Genomic DNA, 23,979 nt, shown 5'->3' with positions numbered 1-23,979 from the left:
AGATAGATAGATAGAAGAGACACTATATGATAGATAGATAGATAGATAGATAGATAGATAGATAGATAGATAGATAGATAGATAGATAGATAGATAGATAGATAGATAGATAGATAGATAGATAGATAGAAGAGACACTATATGATAGATAGATAGATAGATAGATAGATAGATAGATAGATAGATAGATAGATAGAAGAGACACTATATGATAGATAGATAGATAGATAGATAGATAGATAGATAGATAGATAGATAGATAGATATGAAAGGCACTATATAACTATTATACAGTAACATAAACACACAGGCGTGCATTCATTTTCTGAACCATCTTAATCCAATATAAGTTTGTGAGGGATGTCCCAGCAACAAACGGTGCAAGGCAGGAACGATTCCTAGCCAGGATGCCAGTCCTTTACAGGGCTCACTAACACATTGTGAGTATCCTGAGAAAACTGCCAGGGCAGAATTAGTCCACTCCACTCTGTAGTGATTGTACAGGGACCATTACTTTCATGTGCTACCAGATACAGATAACCAAATAATTCACTTTTTTTCTTTAGTACAGTAAAGGCTTTCTTAAATTTACTTTGCCTTGACAGGGGCACAGATTGGATGAGCTGTTGGCATTTACGTGAGAAGTTTTCATTATATGCTTCGATGGGGCCAGAGAGTAATTTTGGTCAAAATTAGAAACCAGCAAAGCGTCCAGCTACCTGCGCACATCCCATGGACGTCACGCCGAGCTGAGGTGCGGTCCGTGACGCTCTTCTGGCGCAGTGCACAAGCCGAACCTCTTGACACGCTGAGACGCGCCCACCCGCACCCAGGAGCCCTACACCTGCTCTCTAGGCGCTAAATCTATTAGCAGCGTCCCAGAGCAAGTGGCAGCCACGAACAGGTGCGTTTTCATTTTACTCCTTTTGGATTTATCTGTTTGATTTACTGATAATGTGCAGCTATAAGACGAATACTGCGGATGATATTGTAACTCTTCTGCTGCGTTTACTTTAACGTCGATGGGTTCAAAAGCTTTGCAAAACTTGACTGGTCATTTGTGTTTTATTTTGGACGCTGGATAGCCAGTGGAACATTCTGGGCAGACATAAAAGATAATATAGTAAAGAAGTAATCTGTGCGCTGGTGTGTTTCTTATTTACTTATTTGTCGCTGTTAATAATTCACACCGTGATAGACAGTGTATCGACTTTAATACGCGTGGTGGGTAGAGTGACATTGTGGTTATGAGGAGTGTAGTGTTCACTAAATGCGTTTCCACTTCAGTCTTCACACTCTTCACACTATTAAAATATAGAAAAATGCACCATAGTTTATCAGTAGCGCGTTGGGGTGAGCCACACCGTGCAAAGATAAAAAACAATTATTATTTATGTTTTAAATTATTCGTATTTATAAGGATAATTCTACAGTTTTTTTAATGTAGTATCTAGATTATGAAAGGTTCCACACTAGCAATCACGCAATCCGGTCGGAGGCTCGTATTGTTCCAATAAGGTACTTGTGTTGATGCAACTCATCGTTAACACAACACGCTGTTAGGGAAGGCGCTACATCAGTACCCATAATAAAAACTAAGGAATATGCGCGTTTTAATTCGAGGTAGACGAATGCAGTTAAGAGTGTACGCAAGAACAACGCGTGTGAAGCGAACTACGCCGGACAGGTTGTGACACGCAGTTGTCTCCCTGGTTTAAGATTTGAAATGACCACTTACGGAGTTTGCACGTTCTTCTCGTGTCTCTTGGGGTTTTCACCCAAGTTCTTTGCTTGTGATGTTATTTGGTATCTGCAGATGGACCCCGATTGAGTGACCGTGTGCTTGCGAGAATGTTAATGGGTGGCTACGCTGCCTTGAACTGGCGTCCAGTCCAGGGCTGATTTCGGCTTCCTGCGTCCATGAACTGCATAAGCGGATTAGAAGACAGACGGAATGCTGGACGCTATATAGCCTCAATATATCAATTTAATGAAAGCAAAGGAGCCAGACGGCTATGTTCCTGTACTTGCTCTGAAACATTCTGATACTGAATACTGCGATCGAACCGATAGGTTTTAAAAGAGTTCTAATAAGGCTACGAAACATGACGAATGGCCTAACCGTCGATCCTATGAAACTGTTAATTCTATAATGTTGCTTTATTACATGAATAATGTGGAATGGCTTCAATAAAATCATTACCGTGGAGAGCGGGTGGTGGCGGTGACAGTTAAGCTCAGCACTTCCGCAGAAGGCTTAACTTATTTAAAAGGATTTCCATTGTTTTACTAGTTAACAAGTTTGCAATGTGCGCCTGTACGATATGCTTGAATAGGGAGTGAAACCTCCGTACAAGTTCTGACACATTTAATTAGGAGGGGAACTGGTTTAACAGTGACAGCAGTTTTGTTTTCTGACCTGTCACTTGTAATGCGATCGTGAGGTGTGGCACCAGCACGGCTATGCAGTCCACCCAATTCAAGATAGAAAGGGGGCATCTCATTTTCACTTTCTTTACACAGCACACTCTGTAAACAATAATCGATTGAAATACTGCCTGGCAGGCAGGGGTTTTACATTTGACCACAGGGGGTTCAAGGCAGTCCAGAAAGAGGGCATTGTTGTTTCAATACCAGCTGACCCTGATTTTAGTCAGATGAAGTTTCATTGGTCTTTACATGGGCCCAACCACATGGTCAACTTCATTGGCAAGTACTGTCGTGCATTAATTCTAAAGTTGTTCCCCACCCTGTGTCCATCGCTTCTGGGCAGGATTCTATAAAACAGATTCAGGAAATGAATGGATGGAGTACTCTAATATGTTCCCAGATATGTGGGGGTATTTGCCTTGTCTCCGCAGAAGTTCTTCTTAACCCATTTCAAAGTTTCCATGGTAATCAACCAGTTACAAGAGAGTGGCAGGGAATGCTGCCATCAAGAACTATAGGAAAACCTGCAACTAGATGAAGGATTCCTCAGTTTTTTTTCAAGACTGTTGGCAAATCTGGGCACCTGTGGAAACACAAGGAAAGTGGCAACTGCACATTTTTGATAAACATCCAGGAATGGAAGTCATTATGAAGGCTGAAGTTTCCACATTCCTGATTGGTTCGATAGCAGAGTGATTATAGCTGCTTCTTCACAGCTCCAGAGTACTGGGTTCAAATCATGCCTTGGTCACGTATACTGTGTATTCCTCCTCTGTCTATGTGGGCTCTTCTTTCATTTGCATCCCAAAAAGCATTTGTGTTAAGTGACCTTAAATTGGTGCTGTGATGGACTGGTGTCTGATCCTGGGCTGCTTCCTGCCTTGCACCCCAATGCTGCCTGCATAAGTTCCAGCTCTTCTGTGATCCACAGCTGGGCTGATGCTGGATTGATGGATCCTACATACCTTCAAAAATATGCTTTTAAAGAAGGCAAAGGACTGGGTGACACTGGGTAGCAAAATGAGCTTTGTTTTGGTCACATGAAAATCTATATAGGTGAACCTTACAGTATTTTGCATGCTGAATTCAAATCTAATCAGACATTCTCTATCACACAAGGATTGTAACTTTCACACAATTAAACGTTACAAAGTACACACTATAAACATGCTGGGAACATCTCCCCAAATTAATAGAAGTGTACGATTTTCTGTTGTATTTGCCCCCAAGAATATCCCTTTTAATGGTTTGGATAGCATACTAGGACTCAACTGCCTTGGTACCTCTTTACCATTTTAGAAAGGAAGTATTTGCCATGCTTGTCATTGACCACTCTGGGATTTCCAGGAGAGAAGTCTGGAAAATGTCCACAAACAGCAATGGAAAAATTTTAATCCTGACTTTAACTTTGAAAACCTTGTACACCTTAATAAGGGTTTATACTGTATACAGTACAGCATAAAAAAGATGTAATGCAAAAAGTATGGGTGGAAGAAAAATTCTGAGTACATTTCTGAAATCGTCATGAAAAAGTACTTTCAAAACAGCCATAGGATGTTCTGTGACTAAATTTTGGTTGACAAGTGAAGTTAAAGCTGTGATATAAAGTGCTGGTGCTACTCATGTGGATTACAGGCTGCAGAAGACACAGCTTGCTTAGTCCTACCATTTTTATTTTCCCAAGACAAAACATTTCTTGTACAACAGAGTTGTGTGGAAGAGAGAAAAAAATGGAAATACTGTAGCAAGTTTGGAGAGTAATCAGATGAATGAGTCTAACTTGTATTATATTTTGCTTTCAGGACGAGACACTTTTTTCTTGGAACAAGATGAAGAGACACTGTTTAAAACAGGCAACTACCACAACGGTTCTCACCTTCCTTCTGGGTAAGCGTGTTTTTAAATTGAACAAGATTGATTTTCAGTATGGATTTGCTTTGCTGCAAAGACTCATACGAATATATTAAATTTTATCTGTTCTTTGGTGGTTTATGGTAGATCAATAGATAGATAGATTAAAGATCTATCTATCTATTATATAGTGTCTTTCATATCTATCTATCTATCTATCTCTCTATCTCTCTCTCTCTCTCTCTCTCTCTCTCTCCAGGGTACCTTGGCAATCTGTGTTTATGAATAGGCCAGATCTCTGAACCCCTTGTAACTGCAGTCATCCCAGATGGTTTGATCTGTCCACTTGATTTTCATTTCATATGAGATCTCACGCTGATTTTATCATTCATGATAATGTGATCTGCACGTCTACGCTCATCTCAAGGCCAAGAACCTATTTATTTATCTATGTACCTTTTTTGGTCTCTGTATTTGATTGCTCTTAGGCAGCTCACAGATTGCCCTACTTTGCCAATTGAGCATTAGCCTTAGGCTTCTGGTCTTACTAAAAATAAAATGTGACAGAATCCGGCAAAGCTTTACTCTGTAGAATCTTTACACAATTGGCTTTTTTTCCACTCAAGTTGCAAATAGAGAAAAAAATGATAAAAAGGAAGTAGGGGACATCTAGGAGTAAAAAGGTTCCTTCAGAAAGCGCCCATTGGCAAAGCAGGTTATGGTGCCAACTCATGCCACTTGTATGCCAGGAATGATTCCAGGTGTTTCCCCGTATTTCAATAGATCACTTCAAAGGTATACTGTCAGGTTATTTGGCACTGGAAAAGTGGTGGCTTGAGTGTTCAAGATGAGTTTTTGCCACCCGTTGCTAAAAGCCCAAAATGGCATAGAGCTGGTTTTCAAAACAGATATAAATGTTCCCATTTGGACTTCATGTTTCTGTCTACCTGCCTGTGGTCCAACTGGAAAAACAAAATAATTGTAACCAATTGTATCCCAGATGTTTTAAGTTGCTTTGGATAGAGGCATCAGCAAAATCATCTATATATATAAAGTGCGCATGCGCGGGGCACGGTGCGATGCGCGATATTACTGTCAGAGAAAGTTAGAGGCGTTTTACGGAAATACAAACCAGTATTACTGCGAGAGGAAATTAAAGGTACACAATACAGTGACGCATATTACAGCCACATACAAGCCAGTATTACTGTCAGAGGAGATTAAAGGCATATTACCGACGCGCACGCCTGTATTACCACCAGAGAAAATTAAAGGTATATTACGGACGTACAAGCCAGCGGACGTACAAGACGGTATCCTTCAATAAGGGCGCGCACAAAAAGGCAAGCCTCAAAAGGGCAACCTCAATTGGGCGCAGCTAATAAAGGCGCGTGTAAATAAAGATCTGCACCTTTGTTGCTCTTCACATATTCCAGAGCCATTTGAACTAAATTATCTACGAATGCCTTTATTAGCTGCACTCAATTGAGGACGCCCTTTTGAATCTCGCCTTTTTGTGCGTGCCCTTATTGAATAGAGCCGTACAAGACAGTATTAGTGTCACAGAAAATTAAAGACACACAATACACGGCGGCAGCCCACGAAGAACGGTCAGCTCAGCAAGTGAACATCAACAAAAGAAAGGCTGAAAGAAAGAAAAATATGACCAACAAAAAGAATGAGGTCAAAGTCCATTGCCATTTAATATAGACTGTTCCTACTAATGTTTATGCACTACTGTTCTAGCACCCGTTATTGTAACGGGCTAAATGACTAGTTAAATAATAATAATAATCATTAAAATGGCACACTCCTCCCAGTAAATTCTGTCTTGATTTGTATTTGAATCTAATAGTTTGTATTTTTTGTTACAGGAAGCCTAATGTACCAATCATATGCCAAGGCCAGAATAGCACCATTGAATGTAAGTAAAGTTGTGTCTCTTCTTAGTTTTTGCTAAACTAATATTTTTTTTACTTAATAAATAATCAAATGTGCTTGTCTGGTTGGTAAAGTTTAGCCTGCAGAAGGCACAATCTACATAAACATGAGTTTTAAAGAGGGCTAGCATGAGGCAGTTTAGTTATTACAAAGCAGAGGTAACTGAAATGTGATGTGCTTGACATAAAAGGTGCTATATATGTAAAAAAAAGCTAGCTTTAAGTAAAATGATTATTAAAGAGCACCTTGAAAAAAGCTAAAGTAAAGATGTAATATGGTGCTGGTTGGTTAATGAGAAGGTCAGAGGAATGGTGAGGATGTAGAGAGTAGAGTTGGTGACGGTGGATGAGTTTAAATACTTGAGATTATTAGTACAGAGGAACGGGGAGTGTGAAAGAGAGGTGAAGAGGAGAATGCAGGCCAGGTGGAGAAGTATGTCAGGAGTGATTTGTGACAGACGGGTACCAGCAAGAGTGAAAGGGAAGATCTGCAAGGTGGTAGGTAGTGAGACCAGCAGTGTTATATGGGTTGGAGACGGTGGCACTGACCAAATGAAAAGAGACAGAGTTGGAGGTGGCAGAGTTACAGATATTAAGATTTGCATTGGGTGTGACAAGGGTGGACAGGATTGGGAACGAATACATTAGAGGGTCAGTTCAGGTTGGACGGTTGGGAGACAAAACCAGAGAAGTGTGATTGCATTGGTCTGGACATGAGCAGAGGAGAGAGATGCTGGGTATACGCCAAGCAAGAGGAAAACAGGAAAGCCTGAAAGGAGGTTCATGGATGTGGTTAAAGAGGACATGCAGGTGGTGGGTGTGACAGAGCAAGATGTAGAGGACAGGAAGAAACAGATGAACCACTGTGGTGACCCCTAAAGAAGACGAAGAAGAATGTTTGACTAGTTTCTGTCGCTCTTTGGTATTCATTTTATGAAAGCCACTACAAAAAATGTGACTTGGTTGAGTTTATGCAGCATGGTGGTGCAATCCTTAGCCTTGCTGCCACATATTTTGGGTTTAGGTTTGAATACACAATGGGAAGTTAAAAACTTGAAAGTACACTCTATGACAAAAATCTAGGAGTCATCATGGACTGGTCACTATCTACATCAAGAAATTGTACGGAAGCAATCAAGAAGGCTAAAAGGATGTCAGGATATTTAGCATTTTGATTGTGTGGAGTACAAGTCAAAGGAGGTTGTGCTTAAGTTATATAACCTATGGGTGAGGCCTCATCTGGGAGTGTGGAGTGTAGTTTCGGTCTCCATGTTGTCAAAAAAAGATGTAGCAGTGCTACAGAAATACCAGAGGATTCCAGGACTGAGTATTATGAGCTCTGAGGCGAGATTAGAGGAGCTGAACTTTTTCACTTTAAGCAAACGGAGGTGACATTTAAGGCATTTAAAATTATGAATGGAATTAGCACAATGGATCCGATATGTTAGTTTAAAAACATTCATCAACAAGAACATGGGGACATAGTTGGGAACTTTGTTAAGGGAAATATCACACAAATTTTGGAAATTTTGGAAAAAACATTGATACATGAAGTAAATTACCAAGCAGTGTGGTAGACAGGCATTCTTCAGGGACTATCCTATCTCAGCTTGATGTTATTTTGGAAAATCTGTTTGAATAAGATGGATGAGCTTGTTGTGCTGGTCACAATTTCCAGAAGGTTGCTCTCCATGTGGCATTTGTATGTTCTCTTTTTGTCCCTATTGGTGTTTTTCCTGGTTGTGTAGTTTCACATCACATTCCAAAAATGTATGTGTTCAGTTGAGTGATGTTGAAGGGCCATAGGTTGGATCTTGCCTTTCATCTGATAATGCCAAGATAAACTTCAGCATTCTGTAACTCTGTATTGTGATAACTTCAGAAAAAGGATGATGACAGAATTAAACATAGCTTTTCATGATATATTTTACTTTGGAAGATACTTTTTGATTTTGCTTGATGAAATATATATGAGTGGGCGGCACGGTGGTAGCGCTGCTGCCTCGCAGTTAGGAGACCTGGGTTCACTTCCCGGGTCCTCCCTGCGTGGAGTTTGCATGTTCTCCCCGTGTCTGCGTGGGTTTCCTCCGGGCGCTCCGGTTTCCTCCCACAGTCCAAAGACATGCAGGTTAGGTGGATTGACGATTCTAAATTGACCCTAGTGTGTGCTTGGTGTGTGGGTGTGTTTGTGTGTGTCCTGCGGTGGGTTGGCACCCTGCCCGGGATTGGTTTCTGCCTTGTGCCCTGTGTTGGCTGGGATTGGCTCCAGCAGACCCTCGTGACCCTGTGTTCGGATTAAGCAGGTTGGAAAATGGATGGATGGATGAAATATATATGAAATCAAATTAGATTAGTTAACATAGCTATTTGTGATGTTCATCTCATGAAAGATGCTATACAGTAGTGGTCTCCAACACCGATTCTGGAGGGCTACTGTGGCTGCTGATTTTCATTTTAACCCTTTTCTTAATTAGTGATCAGTTTTTGGTGCTAATTAACTCCTTTTCCCTTCATTTTAATTGACTAATTTTTTTAAGATTCAGTCCTCTGAATTGCTTCATTTAGTTAGTGGTTCATCTGTTGGCTTGCTTTGTATCTCTTTATGTCTTGGGTGCCAGTTCAGGCAAAGAACAATTAAGCATGTCATCCATAATTAAGGCAAATGAATTATGATAAATTAGCAGCTGTAATTGATTACTAATGAAAGAAATGGCAGAATGAAAACCTGCAGCCACTGTGGCCCTCCAGGATCTAAGGCTGACACTCTTATCATGAAAGTATTATATGAAAAAAAAATGAGGGAAATGGTGTTCTGTGCCTCTTCTATCAATCCACTCTTTAAGAAGTTTTGATACGTACTTAAGTGGGTTCTTCATAAGGATTCTTGTCATGAAAGGTGCTAAAATAAAATAAGAAGACTCGATTAAACTGAAGGTTGCATGGTGAGTCTCCCTGCTAACTCATTCCTCAGGAGTCCAGGTACTGCCTCTGTAAAATTTCTGCATTCCAAAATGTACATTTTAAATTAATTGGCAGATTGAAATGTACATGAGTGTAGGGGTGGGTGCTGCTGTGCCCAGTGATGGACTGGTGCTCCGTCCAGGATTAGTTACTGCCTTGGACTCATCGCTAACCCCGTAAGGAGTTGACAACATAGAAAATGGGTAGATGGACAATTAAACTGGTTTGTGTAGCTTCTTGCAATGATTAACAAAAAGACTTTACATAAACAGTCATTTGGTTGAATTGCTTAATATACAGTAGCTCTTGTTAGTGGTGTCTGATAGACAAAGAGGATATGATTGAATGGCTATATAAAGTGCTTGTACTATAAGGAAATCTTGGAGACAGAAGTTGTATTGTAATTGCACTACACAATAAAAATGTATTTGTAGATTTTTTTTTTTTTTGCTTCTCAGACTCTTCTAGTCCTTAATTGATTTATTAAATCGTCAGTAGCCTGTTTTATATTTGTTTTTAGATTGATAGTTTTGGCAGATTCTATTCTTAGCCCAGCTAGTCCACATGCATTTTCTTCTTGGTTCATTTTAACAACACGTGGAGTAAGGTGTCTGCCATCTGTGAATTGATCCATTGCTGATGGACATGTTAGCACACCTTGCAGTAGACTGGCATCAGATCTATGGCTGGTTCCTGTTTTGTGCTCAGTTGTTCTGGGAAAGGCAAGGATGATGGTTTTAGAAGGGAAGATAGCAATAGCTAGAAAGGTCATATTTACTAGTGGCATGCATAGTGACTACACAAAAGAAGGCTTCAATTAGTTAAGAAGCTCATTTGTATTCTTAAATCTCACCATTTATCATATTTCAGAAACCTGATGTTATCAATGCATGGCTTCAGTATACATTTACAACATATAAAACAGGGAATCTGAGAATAATTCACATATTTGTTTGCTGTTTGGATAGGAAAATAAACAATAAACCGGTTAAGTTTGCAGATAAAGTGAAACTAAGTGGATTGGCAGGTAAGGTAGAATCCATTGAATCATCACTGAGGGACTCTGAGAGTATAAAGGCTTGGGGAAATCTGTGGTAAATGAAATTTAATGTAAGTAAATGTGAAGTATTACACGTAGGAAGTAAAAATGTTAGGTTTGAATACACATTTGGAGGTCTGAAAAAGTACACCATATGAGAATAATTTAGGAGTCATAGTGGACTTGTAACTATCAACTTCCAGACAGTGTTCAAGGCCATTAAGAAGGCTAACAGAATGTCAGGTTATATAGCGCCCTGATGTGTGGAGCACAAGTCCAAGGAGGTTACACTCAAGCTTTATAACACACTGGTGAGGCCTCATCTGGAGTACTGTGTGAAGTTTTGGTCTCCTGGCTTCAGAAAGGACATGACAGCACTAGAAAAAGTCCAGAGAAGAGCGACTAGGGTTATTCCAGGACTACACGGGATGAATTATGAGGAAAGATTGAAAGAGCGGGGCCTTTTCACTTTAAGCAAAAGGAGATTAAGAGGTGACATGACTGAAGTGTTTAAATTAATAATGGAATCAGTGCAGTGGATTGAGACTGTTACTTTAAAATGAGTTTAACAATAACAAAGGGACACAGGTTGGAAATTTTTTGTGGTAAATTTTGCACAAACATTAGAGGTTTTTATTCGCACAGGTAACTATAGACAAATGGAATAAATTACCAAGTAGTGCAATGGATAGTAGGACTGTTCTCATCATATTTTTCTAACATTGCAATGTTCTGAAATGTTTAACTTAAATGCAGGTGGAAGAACAAGAAAAGATAGCATGTCTCCTTCAAGACAACAGAGAAATCTGCAGTCATTTCAGAGTCAAGCGAGACACAAGCAGTAAGTAGTGCCCCTTGATGGCTGATACTTGTATCACATGGCAAGTTATAGACCATGTGAGGCTACTCTCCAGCACTTGTCACTTGCAGTGAAGTGTGCTCATTGTACATTTCAGTTTTGAGAAGAGTGGGGAAGTACAATTTGTCGTCTCAATTAAAGAGGTACACTCAAGGCTGGTCATATTAATTTATTTTTTTATTATATTTTCTTTTTTCTCTAGGTTGTGAGAATAACAATTACATTACTGCAGCTGTTATAAACAGTTCTCTTTTTCCAATCACGTACACCTCTTCTCAGTTTGACGCGTGTTTAAGCAACCAGACGGTGAAGGAAAACTTGCAAATTTTAGTTTATAAAATTTATATGATAAATTTGCAGCAGATGATTCTGGACAAACTGGATGAGGTAAGTTATTCAAAATATTTCCAGACAATTTGCAGGTAATTTTATATTGGAAAGAATTAGTTGGTTTTAAAAGTGGAAAATTTCTCAATTAAACAATAAACATTTTAGTTAATTATTCATGACTTTCAATATGGTACACTGGAAAGTGGGGGTGAGGGCTGCCAATTTTAGAATACAATTTTACCTTTGCAACCCCTGTACCCTTAAGCACTACAGCTTCCATGACAGCATTTATGATAGAATTTAGTGTTATTGGTGTTTTATTGGGCACTAACTGGTGTACCCAGTAGTGCCTGGGATGAAATAAAGCACATGTGGGGGTCACTAAATAAATTCCCCAGGGGAAACAATTTTGTTTCAAAACCAAAACACAATTTTCCTGATAAAACCCACCATGGGGACCAACTTTGCATACCTGTGATAAGTCTCAAACACGCCTTCTAGGGACACTTCCTTAATAAAGCATAGGTTTGGTTCACAGGGAGAAATTCAGAATTAAACATAACTTGTACAGATGGTGAAGCTGTGCAAAATTTGGGTGACGAATGTGAATTTGTATACCAGACAAACTCGCATTCAGCTTTATGCAGTAGTTTAGACATCCTTTCTATTCTATGCCTATAGCTGTTATTTTTAATCCTTTTAAGGTCAGTTTCATTTAGTGGAGTAAAAAATGGATTCAATCATTACACCAAAACAACTTGTTTAATGGTTTTCTGCATCTGTTATCCCACTGACAAAGTTATTTTTTATTGTCTATTAAGGCCTACCCATATGGAGTTCCAGAAGATCAGGTGCTGGTACTTCAACCTATTGCAACAGTGGCCTCTGTAAAAAACATCAATAACTGGAACATTACTAAACTGTCAACACTGGAAGCCTTATTGAACACATCCTATGGATCATGGACTGCTAACCAGGTAATAATGTAACAGGCTGCTCCTGCATACTGTATCTAGAGTCCTCTAAAAGCTACAATGTCTTCTAGAATGATCTGGATTTAGCTCATTAAATGTATTCATTTACATGGACATACATACAATGTTTGCTTTTTCAGGGCAGGACAGTGCCACACTAGAGTGGCTACTGCTGCTGCCTCACAGCTCCAGGACTCTGGGTTCAAATCCTACCTGTGTGGAGTTTACATGTTCTCTCAATGTCTGTGAACTTTTGCTTCCTTCCACATCATAAAAAATTTAACTGGCCTATTATGAGTGAGGCAGTGTGTAGTGAATGGGAGCTGCAAGGTCAACTTTGCATAAATGTTAACAATTCAGAAAAATGAGTGAGGTCTGCATAGTGGCCACTGAAAAAAAGAGTGGCCTGGGACTTTACAACGCTGAAATACTGAGCTAATAAAAGTAGGCCACCATCATCCATCCATTCATTCATCCAGACATCTTCCAAACCTGCTGTATCCTGAGCATGGTCACTGGGAGGCTGGAGGTTATGAAGGCAAGCAAACCATCTGAAGAGAGGATGGCAGCAGTGTAGGATAAACAAAATGTTTCAGTCACTCAGTCCCAAAAGTGACCTTTTCAGTTCTAAATGATTTCCCATGCTATTGTGAGATGAGGTTCAACAGAATGTGAAATAACTCAAGTAACTTCTAAAATCGTACTGATTTTCTTTTTTTCTCTCCTCACTTCTAGACAGCAGCACTCATCGCACGCTATTTAGGTGCTGGCAATCCTCTTGATTTAAATTTGCTGCAAGCAATCGGAGGGCCCGGCATTTGCACATTTAATATAAATCTGCTGAGTAATATAAGTGAAGAAATTCTGAGGTAAGTTAATGAGTCAGTTACTGTGAACTACTGAACTATTGGAGTGCAAGTCAAAGATTAATAAAATCTATGAGCAAAAAACAAAAGCATATCAACTTACTGGAACATATTGTACTAATAAGTTCCTTTTTCAGTTAACATAATATTTTGTTAAAGTCAGTCAATCATTTTCTAACCAACTGAATTGGGTTGCAGGTGTCTGCTGGAGGCTATCCCAAAGTATTATTTAAATATACTGTATTTAATTTAAATGTAATATGTAGATATTTATAAAAAAAGGACACAGTGGCCTTGGCCATGCCCTCTAATAATTGAAAAAAATATTGTTAAAAGTTATGATTAAGTAATGTTGACAAAACTCAACCTATAAGATGCTATGTCAAGTCCACCAAAATATTGACTACTGGCACACACAGTGCCAGGTGAGGGGCTGGCTGGGCAGTGCAATTAGCTGCAGTTGGTTTTGGGGTTCATGGAGCTGCCAGGAATGTATTTTTTTTCTTAAGGGATTTGAGTAGATTAAAAATTATATTTCCTTTCCACTCCATTCCTCTATTGGAATCTGGAATCAATCTTGAGAGACTTTGCATTGCCATTTTATTGATATAATATCCATATTACTAACCGAAGGTTGTAAACCGGATGGACGCAGGGCGCATCGAAGCGCACTGCCACACTGCAACGAGCCCGCCCATAGCTAACGACACAGCCACAGAAAACACAGAAATGAGACCAGATGGATAATAACAGAGTCAGTAGGTGGCACCCAAACAACAAAACCTGTTCACGCAGTCGGTGTCAGCGAAGGCAGCAGAGTCACGTCTCCACAAAACGAAACCACTTTAGTACAGATATGCTTATTGAATTAAATGACATTTCCCCAGACGCACCCACCCTCCATGATATGTCATCCATCCAGATATCGGACGGAACAGAAACTGATTGCCATGCTAGGATTTCCGATTCACTAGCGAATCGTGGGCTTACTTGTTTACACTAAGAGGAATCTTAAAATATACGTTTCACATAGAACTTGGTAATTTTCTGTGTGGACTGCAAAAGTGTATTTTCATTGCACATCACAAAAATAGTTCTTAGGGTATTTAATGACTCAAAATTAGCCTTTTTTAGTATATTGATAGATACAGTATGAGAAGGACCCCTATAAAACAGATAGAGACAGGCACTATATAATAGACAGATAGATCTTTATTTGTCCCAAGGGAACATTTAGGTGTTTGCAGAAGCTCAAGAAATATTACACAAACACATACGTGCACATTATGTTATAACAAATCTGGTGAATTTGTGAGTTTGCTTTATAATTTTATCCCGTCCAGTTTTGGTTCCTGCCTTGCCTTATGTGCTGCCACAAAGGAATTAGGCAACCCAGAACCGAATTATGTAGAAATTAAATGGTGGATATATAAGTACACACATACTAATTAAGTATATTAGGATTAGATACGATAAATGTACAGATGGAAGTGCATTCACACATGTTTCTATCCACTTATCTATTGTTAAATTTATTTAATTAATTTCAAGGTTTTTAGTATACTGGGAAGTAGACAGGTATCAACCCTGGGCTGGGAGCCGCACCATCACAGGCCATACTCACAAACACATCCAATTAGACCAAACTGCACAGCTTAGAGAAGTAGGAAGAAAAATAGAAAATTGGAATATTAAACTAAAAACTCAGGACATGCAAACTCCATAGAGACAATTTCAGGGCTGGGATTCAAACCCAGGCTTTTGGAGCTGTGAGGAATCATCAATAACAACTATGTATCTATGCGTGCATGTGATGTTTTATTTGAATTAAAAATATTAAGGCATATAGTGCTGTAACAATTTTAATGGAAATCATACTAATTAGAATTGGATCATCAATGTCAGGGGTGCCCTTTCTAGAGTTTTTTCCTACCTGGCACCCAATGCTGCTGAACTCTTTATTTTATGAACCTGGATTAGGCAAAATGGGTAGTGAAAATAGATGGTTGAACGATTAATGTTTTCTTTTTTAACAGGGATTTGGGGCCAATAAACATTTCTACATGTTCTCTTGACAAGAAACAACTGTTGTATGCTAAAGCCAAATTAGCATTCATGGGTGAACGGAATAACACCAAGCAGTACTACTCTGACTTGACCAATTATCTGGGTAAGCTTTGTGTTTCATTTACTTTTTTGAATGGACAAGCTTGAATTCATGTGCTCAAATAACTAATAAATGGAAGTCAAGTATGTAACTGTTTACAAAAGCTATGTTTACCCATAGCTAAACTTGGTAAAGCTACTGTACTGTATGTCTTCGCCTTCTCACTTGATGAAAATGACATTATTCTCTACTAGCCTTATTAGACGTTTCCTGCTAACATTGGGATGTGCTGTTTTTTTGCTTAAAATGCTATTAAACTGTAGGCAGTGAATGTTTTACAGAATGAGGTGCTGCAAAAAATGAGCTGCACTTTAACATGATCCTTTACTGGCCTATCAATTCATCTAAATATCTACAGTAAATAAATAATGATAGCCAGAAAGGAGCTGCTTATTTTGAGATGAAATCCTACAGCAGTTTGCCTGGCCTGCACGGAGTAGCCCACTTCTGGGAGAGTCCTTTCCCTTGTTTAAGAAATAACTGATTAGGAGTGGGGATTCTAGAATGTTCTGCAAGTGTCTTTGACTGATAAAGAACATACACTGTTTCATGGACCCATTATGTTTTTTCTTTGGCACAGGTGGTGCTCCCCTGGAAGATATAAAAGGACTCATTAATGATAATTTTACTCTGGACATGCCAACACTCTTAACCTTAGACCCCAATGTGTTACTGGTAAAAGATTTTTTTGATTTTGCTTTTCAATTCTATATTATACAGACAAATAAAGCAGAACAACACTAAACCTTTCATCCATCCACTCCATACATGTTCTGTTATGCCAATGCCTTCACGCACTCACAAAGGCCCAGGTTAGAGTTCCCCATCAGTTTTAATATCCATGCTTTTGAGATATGAGAGAAAACCAAAAGTACCAGCATAATTCCTGCACGCTCACAGGAAGAGCAATGCTGATAGTTAACTTTGAACCAAAGCTCCTGGAAGTGTGAGGCTGCAGGCCAATCCATTCCATGAACTTGAGCCATGGTGCCATTTTTTGTTATATGGTGGTGCAATTAGACTGGTGGTGCAATTAGACCATGCTAGTTTACATGTAGCTTCCATACATGTTTCACTATGACCTGAGGAATGATGTTTGTACCCACCAATAAACACCTGTATGGATGTGCAGCAGTCTTCAATGGGTGATGCATCCACCTGCAGACCCACAGCACCTTATGTCACCACAGGTTGTAGACCAGATGTTTCAGGACTGCAGTGATGTCACCATCACCTTGACCAATGGTTCGGTGATTAGAAGTTTATACGTTTGCACACATCACACCAAACCCTAACTTTAACAACACTACCAAAGTCCTAACGTTAAGTAACCTCTTATCTTAACTGTTTATAGAGCACGCTAAACCATACTAACCCCTAAAATTAACTTCCATCTTAAAATTGCTAGTCTAGAACAGCTGGCATAGACCTGTAATGAAGTATGGTTGTGCAGCACTGCCATTGGATGTTCATCAAGTTAGATGTGTTTGCAGACCGGAGCCTCCACCTTGCAGCTCCAAGTAGGTGGAGTTGACTCCAGTAGGTGGCTATAGAGTCTACCCCACAGCATCTCCCATTTACACTACAGTTAAATTTAGGGTTGTAGGAGGGCTATCTGATGCAAATAATGCCAAGTACTGTCATGTCAGTTAACTCCACCTACTTGGAGCTCCACATGGAGGCTCCAAGCCACAGATATACCAGATTCATATAATTGGGCAATGTTAGTTGACATTTATGTCATAGTGACACCTAGTGGTCATAGACAAGGCACATACAGCGCTATTTAAAAAAAAAGGGGTGGGGGCCACTGTCTACAGGCAGAAGATGCAAGGACACAATTAAGGGATTATATCTCTTAACTTCTCTAGGAGCTTAGAGTGGTCTAGTCAGTTCTGCTCAGCATCTGACCACTGTGGCCCTCATCCGGAGAAGTGGAGCTAAAATAAATACATCCATGCACTTTCTGAGCCTTCTTAACTTTCCTTAAGTTCTCAGAGTCACTAGTCCTTCCTGGTAGCATTTACCATATAATTATATATACATATCTACTGAAGCTGCTATGTCTTAAACCTGATTACCTTTGTTTATAAACAGTCAGCCACCTTTTCCTCAGCAAAAATAGCCCGAGGCACAAACTGTAGTACATCTGCTTACATGTGTTTGTGACAGTTGGAACACAGTCATCTTAGGTGACGTGCTCAGGGTCACACTGCGTGTTGGAAGTAGGAACTGAACTGGCAAACATAACATTTCCCCGTTGATTTCTTATGCACTACACCAGATGTTCTCATGATCAGTCCTGGTGGTCCCCTGTGGCTGCAGGTCTTTGTCTCCACCCACTTCTTCTCTTAATTGGACTTCAACCTTAATTAGGCAAGCTGTTTATTTTCCAGATTTTAGTACTTTTTGCATCCATCCATCCAGAAATTGCAAACTGGTTTTGCTATGTTTTAATGTATGCAGCAAGAATGTATATGTGTTAGACTGCTAGGAATCCATTCTTTTTCCTTTTAACATTTTTTTTAATATATTTGAGACATTTAGTTACTAATAAGCACCTTTTTTTTTACTCTGTATGTAAAGCGACATTGGGTTTGTGAAAGGTGCTCAATAAATGCAACTTATTATTATTATTATTATTGTTACTAGGGTCACACAGGCCAGTGTGGTCTTAGTGCCAGTCCCAAGCCTGAGTAAATTGGGGAGGGTTGCACCAGGAAGGGCATCTGGCATAAAATCTGTGCCAAGTCAAATATGTGGATGAGAAACAGAATGTCCATACCAGATCAGATGAGGCCAAGATTACCAACAACTGCCACCGATACTGAGCCAGGTATCGGAAACTATGCTACTGCTGGGCAAAGAAGGTGAAGGAGAACAAGAGGGGGGGGAAACAGGTTGAAAGACAATGAGAGAGGAGGAAGGCAAAGAGTGTGGAGTTCAGAGCTGCAACTTTGAATAGATGCGGTGAGGGAAGACATGAAGGCAGTTGGTGTGACAGAAAGTGATGTAAAAGACAGGGAGAGATGAAGATGGATGATCTGTTGTGGCGACCCCTAAACAGGAGCTGCCAAATGACAAAGATTTACTAATAAGCACACAAGTGGGTAACGCTGAAGTATCTGCTCCTTTCAGAGTCATCTGTGCTTTTGTCATCCTTGCTCACCATTAATTGTTGGTATTCAGATACAATTAACAAATTAAACTCCACAGAAAAAGTGAATTTAAAAAAATAACCAAAATTGAATGCATTTAAGAATAGAGAAAAATAAACATTTATGATTTAATTTCCTATAAGTGTATATCTGATTCTGATAATACAACCCAAAGTGTGCAGTGCAGTTGCACCCGTGTTTCTACAGTAGGAGTACAGACAGCTTATGTGTTTTATGCAAGGTCACACTGTGTGTCAGTGTTTGGATTTTAGCCAACCATCTTGTGACTTGTAGTCCAGTCACTAAGGGCCACACTGCCACACAAGCCTTGCATTAATATCCAAATATTAATACTTTGTTTTAATTTCTTTTACAGCAACTCAGTGCCTTAGATGTCAAGAGAATTCTTGGTGATAAAATAGTAACACTGCCTCAGTATGAGAGTAACCCAATAGTACAACAGTGGATTGATAACCAGCCACAGTCGGCCCTGGCGTTCCTGAACCTCAACCTAACTGGGGGCTTGGTATACAACAATCCTCCATGGGTATTCAACTTCTCCATATATATACCAGGTTGGTTTCACAATTTACTATTTTTCTTTTGAAATTTCTGTTGTCTCTTTTTTGTATAAATGGGGCATTGTGTCTCGTCTGTGTTTAATACAGCTGTTCATCCAATTACTGAGCCTACGTATTCCAATTAACAGTCACATCAAACCAGTATCTGTCCCAAAAGCGCCGCAGCCAGCAAACAATAAGGTGCACCAGTAGTGGCTCCAGGATTTATTAGGGTGGGCTTAAATTTGCCATGGGTGAAGATTGTGTTATTTTTATTACTGTTAAATACGCATTTATAAAAAAGAACTGAAATACAGTCATAATGACATAAATTTGTTTATTTTATTTTATTTTTTTGCACAACCAGTGTTTTGTTAGCACTGATTTAAATCCATTGTACAAATGGTGAAGATAAACTGACGTTGATATCTACGACATACCAGCCCATCGCACAGCTGAAACGACCAAATAATATCGGTTATAATTTTGACCAGTACAGTCCATCCATCCATCCATTATCAAACCTGCTATATCCTAACTACAGGGTCACGGGGGTCTGCTGGAGCCAATCCCAGCCAACATAGGGCGCAAGGCAGGTAACAAACTCTGGGCAGGGCACCAGCCCACCGCAGGGCACGCACGCACACACACAGGACAATTTAGAATCGCCAACGCACCTAACCTGCATGTCTTTGGACTGTGGGTGGAAACCGGAGTACCCGGAGGAAACCCACGCAGACACGGGGAGAACATGCAAACTCCACGCAGGGAGGACCCGGGAAGTGAACCCGGGTCTTCTAACTGCAAGGCAGCAGCGCTACCTACTGCACCACCGTGCCGCTCACTAGTACAGTCAATTATTATTATGTTATACTACACTATTATTATATTATATTACATTACACCAAACACTATATTACATTATATTACTCCAAACCTTATTTCCATTACTTATGATCTGTACAGGCATATCTGATACGTGTAACTATTGATGTTTGTCCTCGATTTAACTGAGCACACTGAATTGTTGCCCACCTTTTGTATTGTCAGCCTCTGTGGGTGATAACTTCAAGTTACGTCCTCTTTCTTTACTCTCTGGATGGGCACAAGTGGTGGTGGTGGGGGGGGGGGTCTCATTTGTTCTGAATATGATGTAGTATCTAATTTATTGATTGTGATACAATAAAGCCTAAAATAAACAAATCTTGTAGATTCATGTTGGAAGGTTCTAGGATGTTTCTGGTCTATTTACCTTTACGTATTGCTTCTGTATTTATGCATGTCTTTGCATAAAGATCCCTCTTTTCAGCAAGGATCTGAAAATGTCAAAGATAGTCCAGTTTCCTTCTGTTATTATACCAAACCTGGACCGACTTGCACTGTTGAGAGCTTTTTATGTTTTTCCGTTTGAAATGTGTAGAGCAGATTTCATTTAAAGTGCATGATGTACTCTTTGTGGTGTTAAATGACATTTAAACAACTTGTGGTGAAACGAGACCCTAATGAAATGTTTTCCTTTTTCCGGTGTCTTTCAGTTACTGGAAGAGGCAGCGTGAACTTGCCAGAGGTGTTGGCCACAATTCTGACTGCTTTGCTGATGGCCTCATGGCAGACGTTTATGTGATGGAGGCACTTCAAAGTGGCTGAAATGCTGCTAAATGGACTAAGAATATAGAGGGCTGCTGGCATATTCTGTTCTCTTTAAGAAAGGAACTTGAGGCACACAAGCAGGCGCCTTTTGGAGTGTTTTTTTTTTTTTTCTTTTTCTTGATAAACACATTTTTTTATTCCAGCTTTCATTGTGCAATTTAACTTTGATTGTAATCTTTATAATGTAATAATGTTAGAAAATGTTAATATAGCTGAACTCAAGCTGTTATTAGGACTTGCTCACAAGTGCTTCATGTTCTAAAGTTTGAGCAGCATGGCACGCTCTGTTGCTTTCTCGCTCTTAATTTTAAAGAGAAACATCACATCACTGTATTATGAGATATTTCCTACATATTTATTATATATTGGATATAAGATTTACAGGGAGATTACTGCCATACCATGAAATGAACGGGGTCAGGGACATCTTGCTCAGCTTTCCCTTCCCTTATAATATTTTATGTTATATTTGTATTTGCAATGCCAATGAATCCTGTAATGAATATTTTTATTATGTATTGTTAATGACTTCCTACTATGTTAAATTTAAAATTTACCTTAAAGTACAATTATATAGACATTTTTCCTTTAGGCATTTATGGAGCACAGACAGGTTAAGGGACTTGCTCAGGGTCACACAATGAGTCTGAAGTTGATTGAAGCAGGAAGGGTTCAGGGCCTTAGCCACTACGTCACACTGACAGCAGACAAGTGACATTTACTTCACCGTGGACCTTTCTCTAATGACCACCATGTCAAGCACAAAGCTCTTGTGCAGCCACTCACATATTGTTTAAGATTTACACAGGGAATTGGAGAAGAGGACTTGACTACCAACCTTGTGCTTTAAAGTCTGATGCCTTGGTCACTGAGTCACGCTGCCTACCACATTAAAATTTCTTTCCAAAATGCTACCCAGATACATTTTTACATTAAAATAGAAACTACATTGCATTTAACAACATACGTGGAGCACTTAACTACAAGTAAAACTTCCTGTTCAATAATGCTTGTGATAAGGCAATCTATCGCTGTTTCAACTTCAGAAAACATTTAGTGGCTAAGAGCCAAAGGTTTGTGGGGTGTCACCCCATGAACTGAACAGGCAGTATTACTAAAAGAAAGAGGATTTTAAAATAAAATATAAAAACAATGATTTTTGAGATATTGGGCACAGTTTTGTAACTAATATGTATAGCTTGTACAAGTAGCAGAAACTGGCATTCAGTAAAACATACCTGTTAGGCAAATTCATAGAAACATTGTAGCGTAAACTTCACATGCAGGACTGTACTGATCAAGCATCTATGCCCAAAGATGCACTAGTTGGGATTATCTGGAGACTTCCAACTGGCCAAATGGGTGTGCAAATGTCACAGGGTCCTGCGATGGCTTGGCACTTTGTCTAGGGCCGATTCCTGCCTTGTGTTCTGTGCTGCCAGGACAGGCTCAGCTGGCCCCAACTTGGAGTAAGTGGGATTGGAAAAATGCATTTATATTGTGTCCATCACACTTGGTGTAGTTCAGGGGCCATCGACTTTCCTAGCAGTATAAGGCACAGGGCAGGTGGAAACCTCAGAAACCCTTAATAGTGCTATGTTTAAAAATATTTAATTAACACAATTACTTTGAAAGGTGGATTTTTCCAGGCTTTAGAAAAGTCCAGCATGCATTTTTATTAGGATATGATTTTTTTTTTTTTTCTTTTCATACCATCACAGACTACAAGTACAGCCTCTGCATCAAAGGTCCTCAAGTTTAGAGCCGGGGTCCCCTGTGGCTGCAGGTTTTCCAGTCACTGAATTGTTTCTACCTTCATTTGATCTCATTTTAATTTTTGGTTCTTTATATTTGTTTTCTTATTTTGCAATCAGAAAGGTTCATTAGTGTTAGATGTATATTGATAAAAAATAAATAATCATCTAAAAATATGGCAAAAACACATTTAACTCATGAACTCGTTTTCCTTTCAATTCACTTGTCCTGTGGAATTTGCGATCAACTGTATCCGACAAATTGTGACGAAAAGCGCATGCGCATCAGTGAAACGCCCAACTGCTCATGGACAGCAGTTTTAGTGTCACCACTCACGTTAATAATAAGAAATGGCATAGGTGTTTTTTAAACTGTGACTTGTATGAAATTGGGTCGTGCTGAATCATGAATTACAATTGTACTGAATGAGAAAGGGTCGCAAACGGTTAGGGGAAGGCCTTGCGGTGGGTTGCACCCGGACGGTGGGAATGGGAACAACGATGGTCCGCTGTGCAACCAGCTCAACTGGGTCGCGAAGAAAAAAAAGTTTAAGGACTACTGATTTAGATAACTAAACAACTAAGAAGAACAAATTAGTTAAAAGAAAGAAAAATAGCTGCTGCGTTTTAAACACAAAGCCCTGCTTCATTTAATAAAAATTTTGCATAAGCAGTTTATACCCTTGCTTACTGGATATGTACAAATAAAAGATAAAAATCGGTCGAGATGAACACCTACAGCAACGTGGAGCCTCCAGGACTGAACTTGAGAAGCAGCAGGCTAAATTATGTAATCTCAATAGCTCAGGTTAAAAAAGAAAGGCTGAAATAGAAAAATGGTTAATGCTATTGCTCCTTGAATACGGGATGATGGATTTTTAATAAATGTACAAAGGCAATGGGGCTATAAATATCACAGTTCTTATTGTATTATTTTGCAATGCTATGTTTTTTTTTCTTTATGTTCCACTAGCCAAATGAAGAGATTACATTTTCATGTCAGGAAAATGCCTTCTAATTTAGCTATTAAGGTTATACTTTTCTTTTATGTGTTATACCCTTCTAATTTAAGTATATGTATAAGTATAAGTTAATAAATTGCAATTTATATACATAAATATATTTTGTCATAGTGTGAAAGAGTACTGTAATAAAAACATAAGATGAATCAATCTTCACTGCATTTTAAAATGTCGGTCAGGTTCCCACTCCGTCTGATATAAAGTCACACTCTAGTTTTCATGTTCTCACACCTGGCCAACTGTGGCAAATCCACGGTTGAAAAATCTTTTGCAGGTTCTTCCTCCACGGACCTTAAAATTCATGTAGTGCCTGAAGCTCTGATCATCCTTCTGATTATTTTCAAAGAGCAAACAGAATGAGATGCCAGCAAAGGGGAGCAGTTATTACCACACCTTAGTCCTTTATCTGCTCAATGAG

At 39.3% G+C, this 23,979-nt stretch overlaps 1 protein-coding gene across 1 annotated transcript; it reads left to right on the top strand.

Moving 5' to 3' along the window:
* The first annotated feature begins 798 nt into the window (after positions 1-798).
* Positions 799-23,679, top strand: LOC114661229 (mesothelin-like protein). Its single transcript, XM_028814441.2, has 11 exons — positions 799-904; positions 4,233-4,317; positions 6,156-6,205; positions 10,978-11,062; positions 11,283-11,467; positions 12,232-12,387; positions 13,120-13,253; positions 15,287-15,420; positions 15,998-16,092; positions 18,952-19,150; positions 20,671-23,679. The coding sequence occupies exons 2-11, from the start codon at positions 4,260-4,262 to the stop codon at positions 20,757-20,759; spliced, it is 1,185 nt and encodes a 394-aa protein (XP_028670274.1). The 5' UTR covers positions 799-904; positions 4,233-4,259; the 3' UTR covers positions 20,760-23,679.
* The last annotated feature ends 300 nt before the right edge of the window (positions 23,680-23,979 follow it).

This window comes from Erpetoichthys calabaricus, chromosome 11 (genome assembly GCF_900747795.2).
Source record: "Erpetoichthys calabaricus chromosome 11, fErpCal1.3, whole genome shotgun sequence".
Lineage (NCBI taxonomy): Eukaryota > Metazoa > Chordata > Cladistia > Polypteriformes > Polypteridae > Erpetoichthys > Erpetoichthys calabaricus.
Note: the sequence above shows the minus strand (reverse complement) of the source record. Positions and strands in the feature narration are given on the sequence as shown.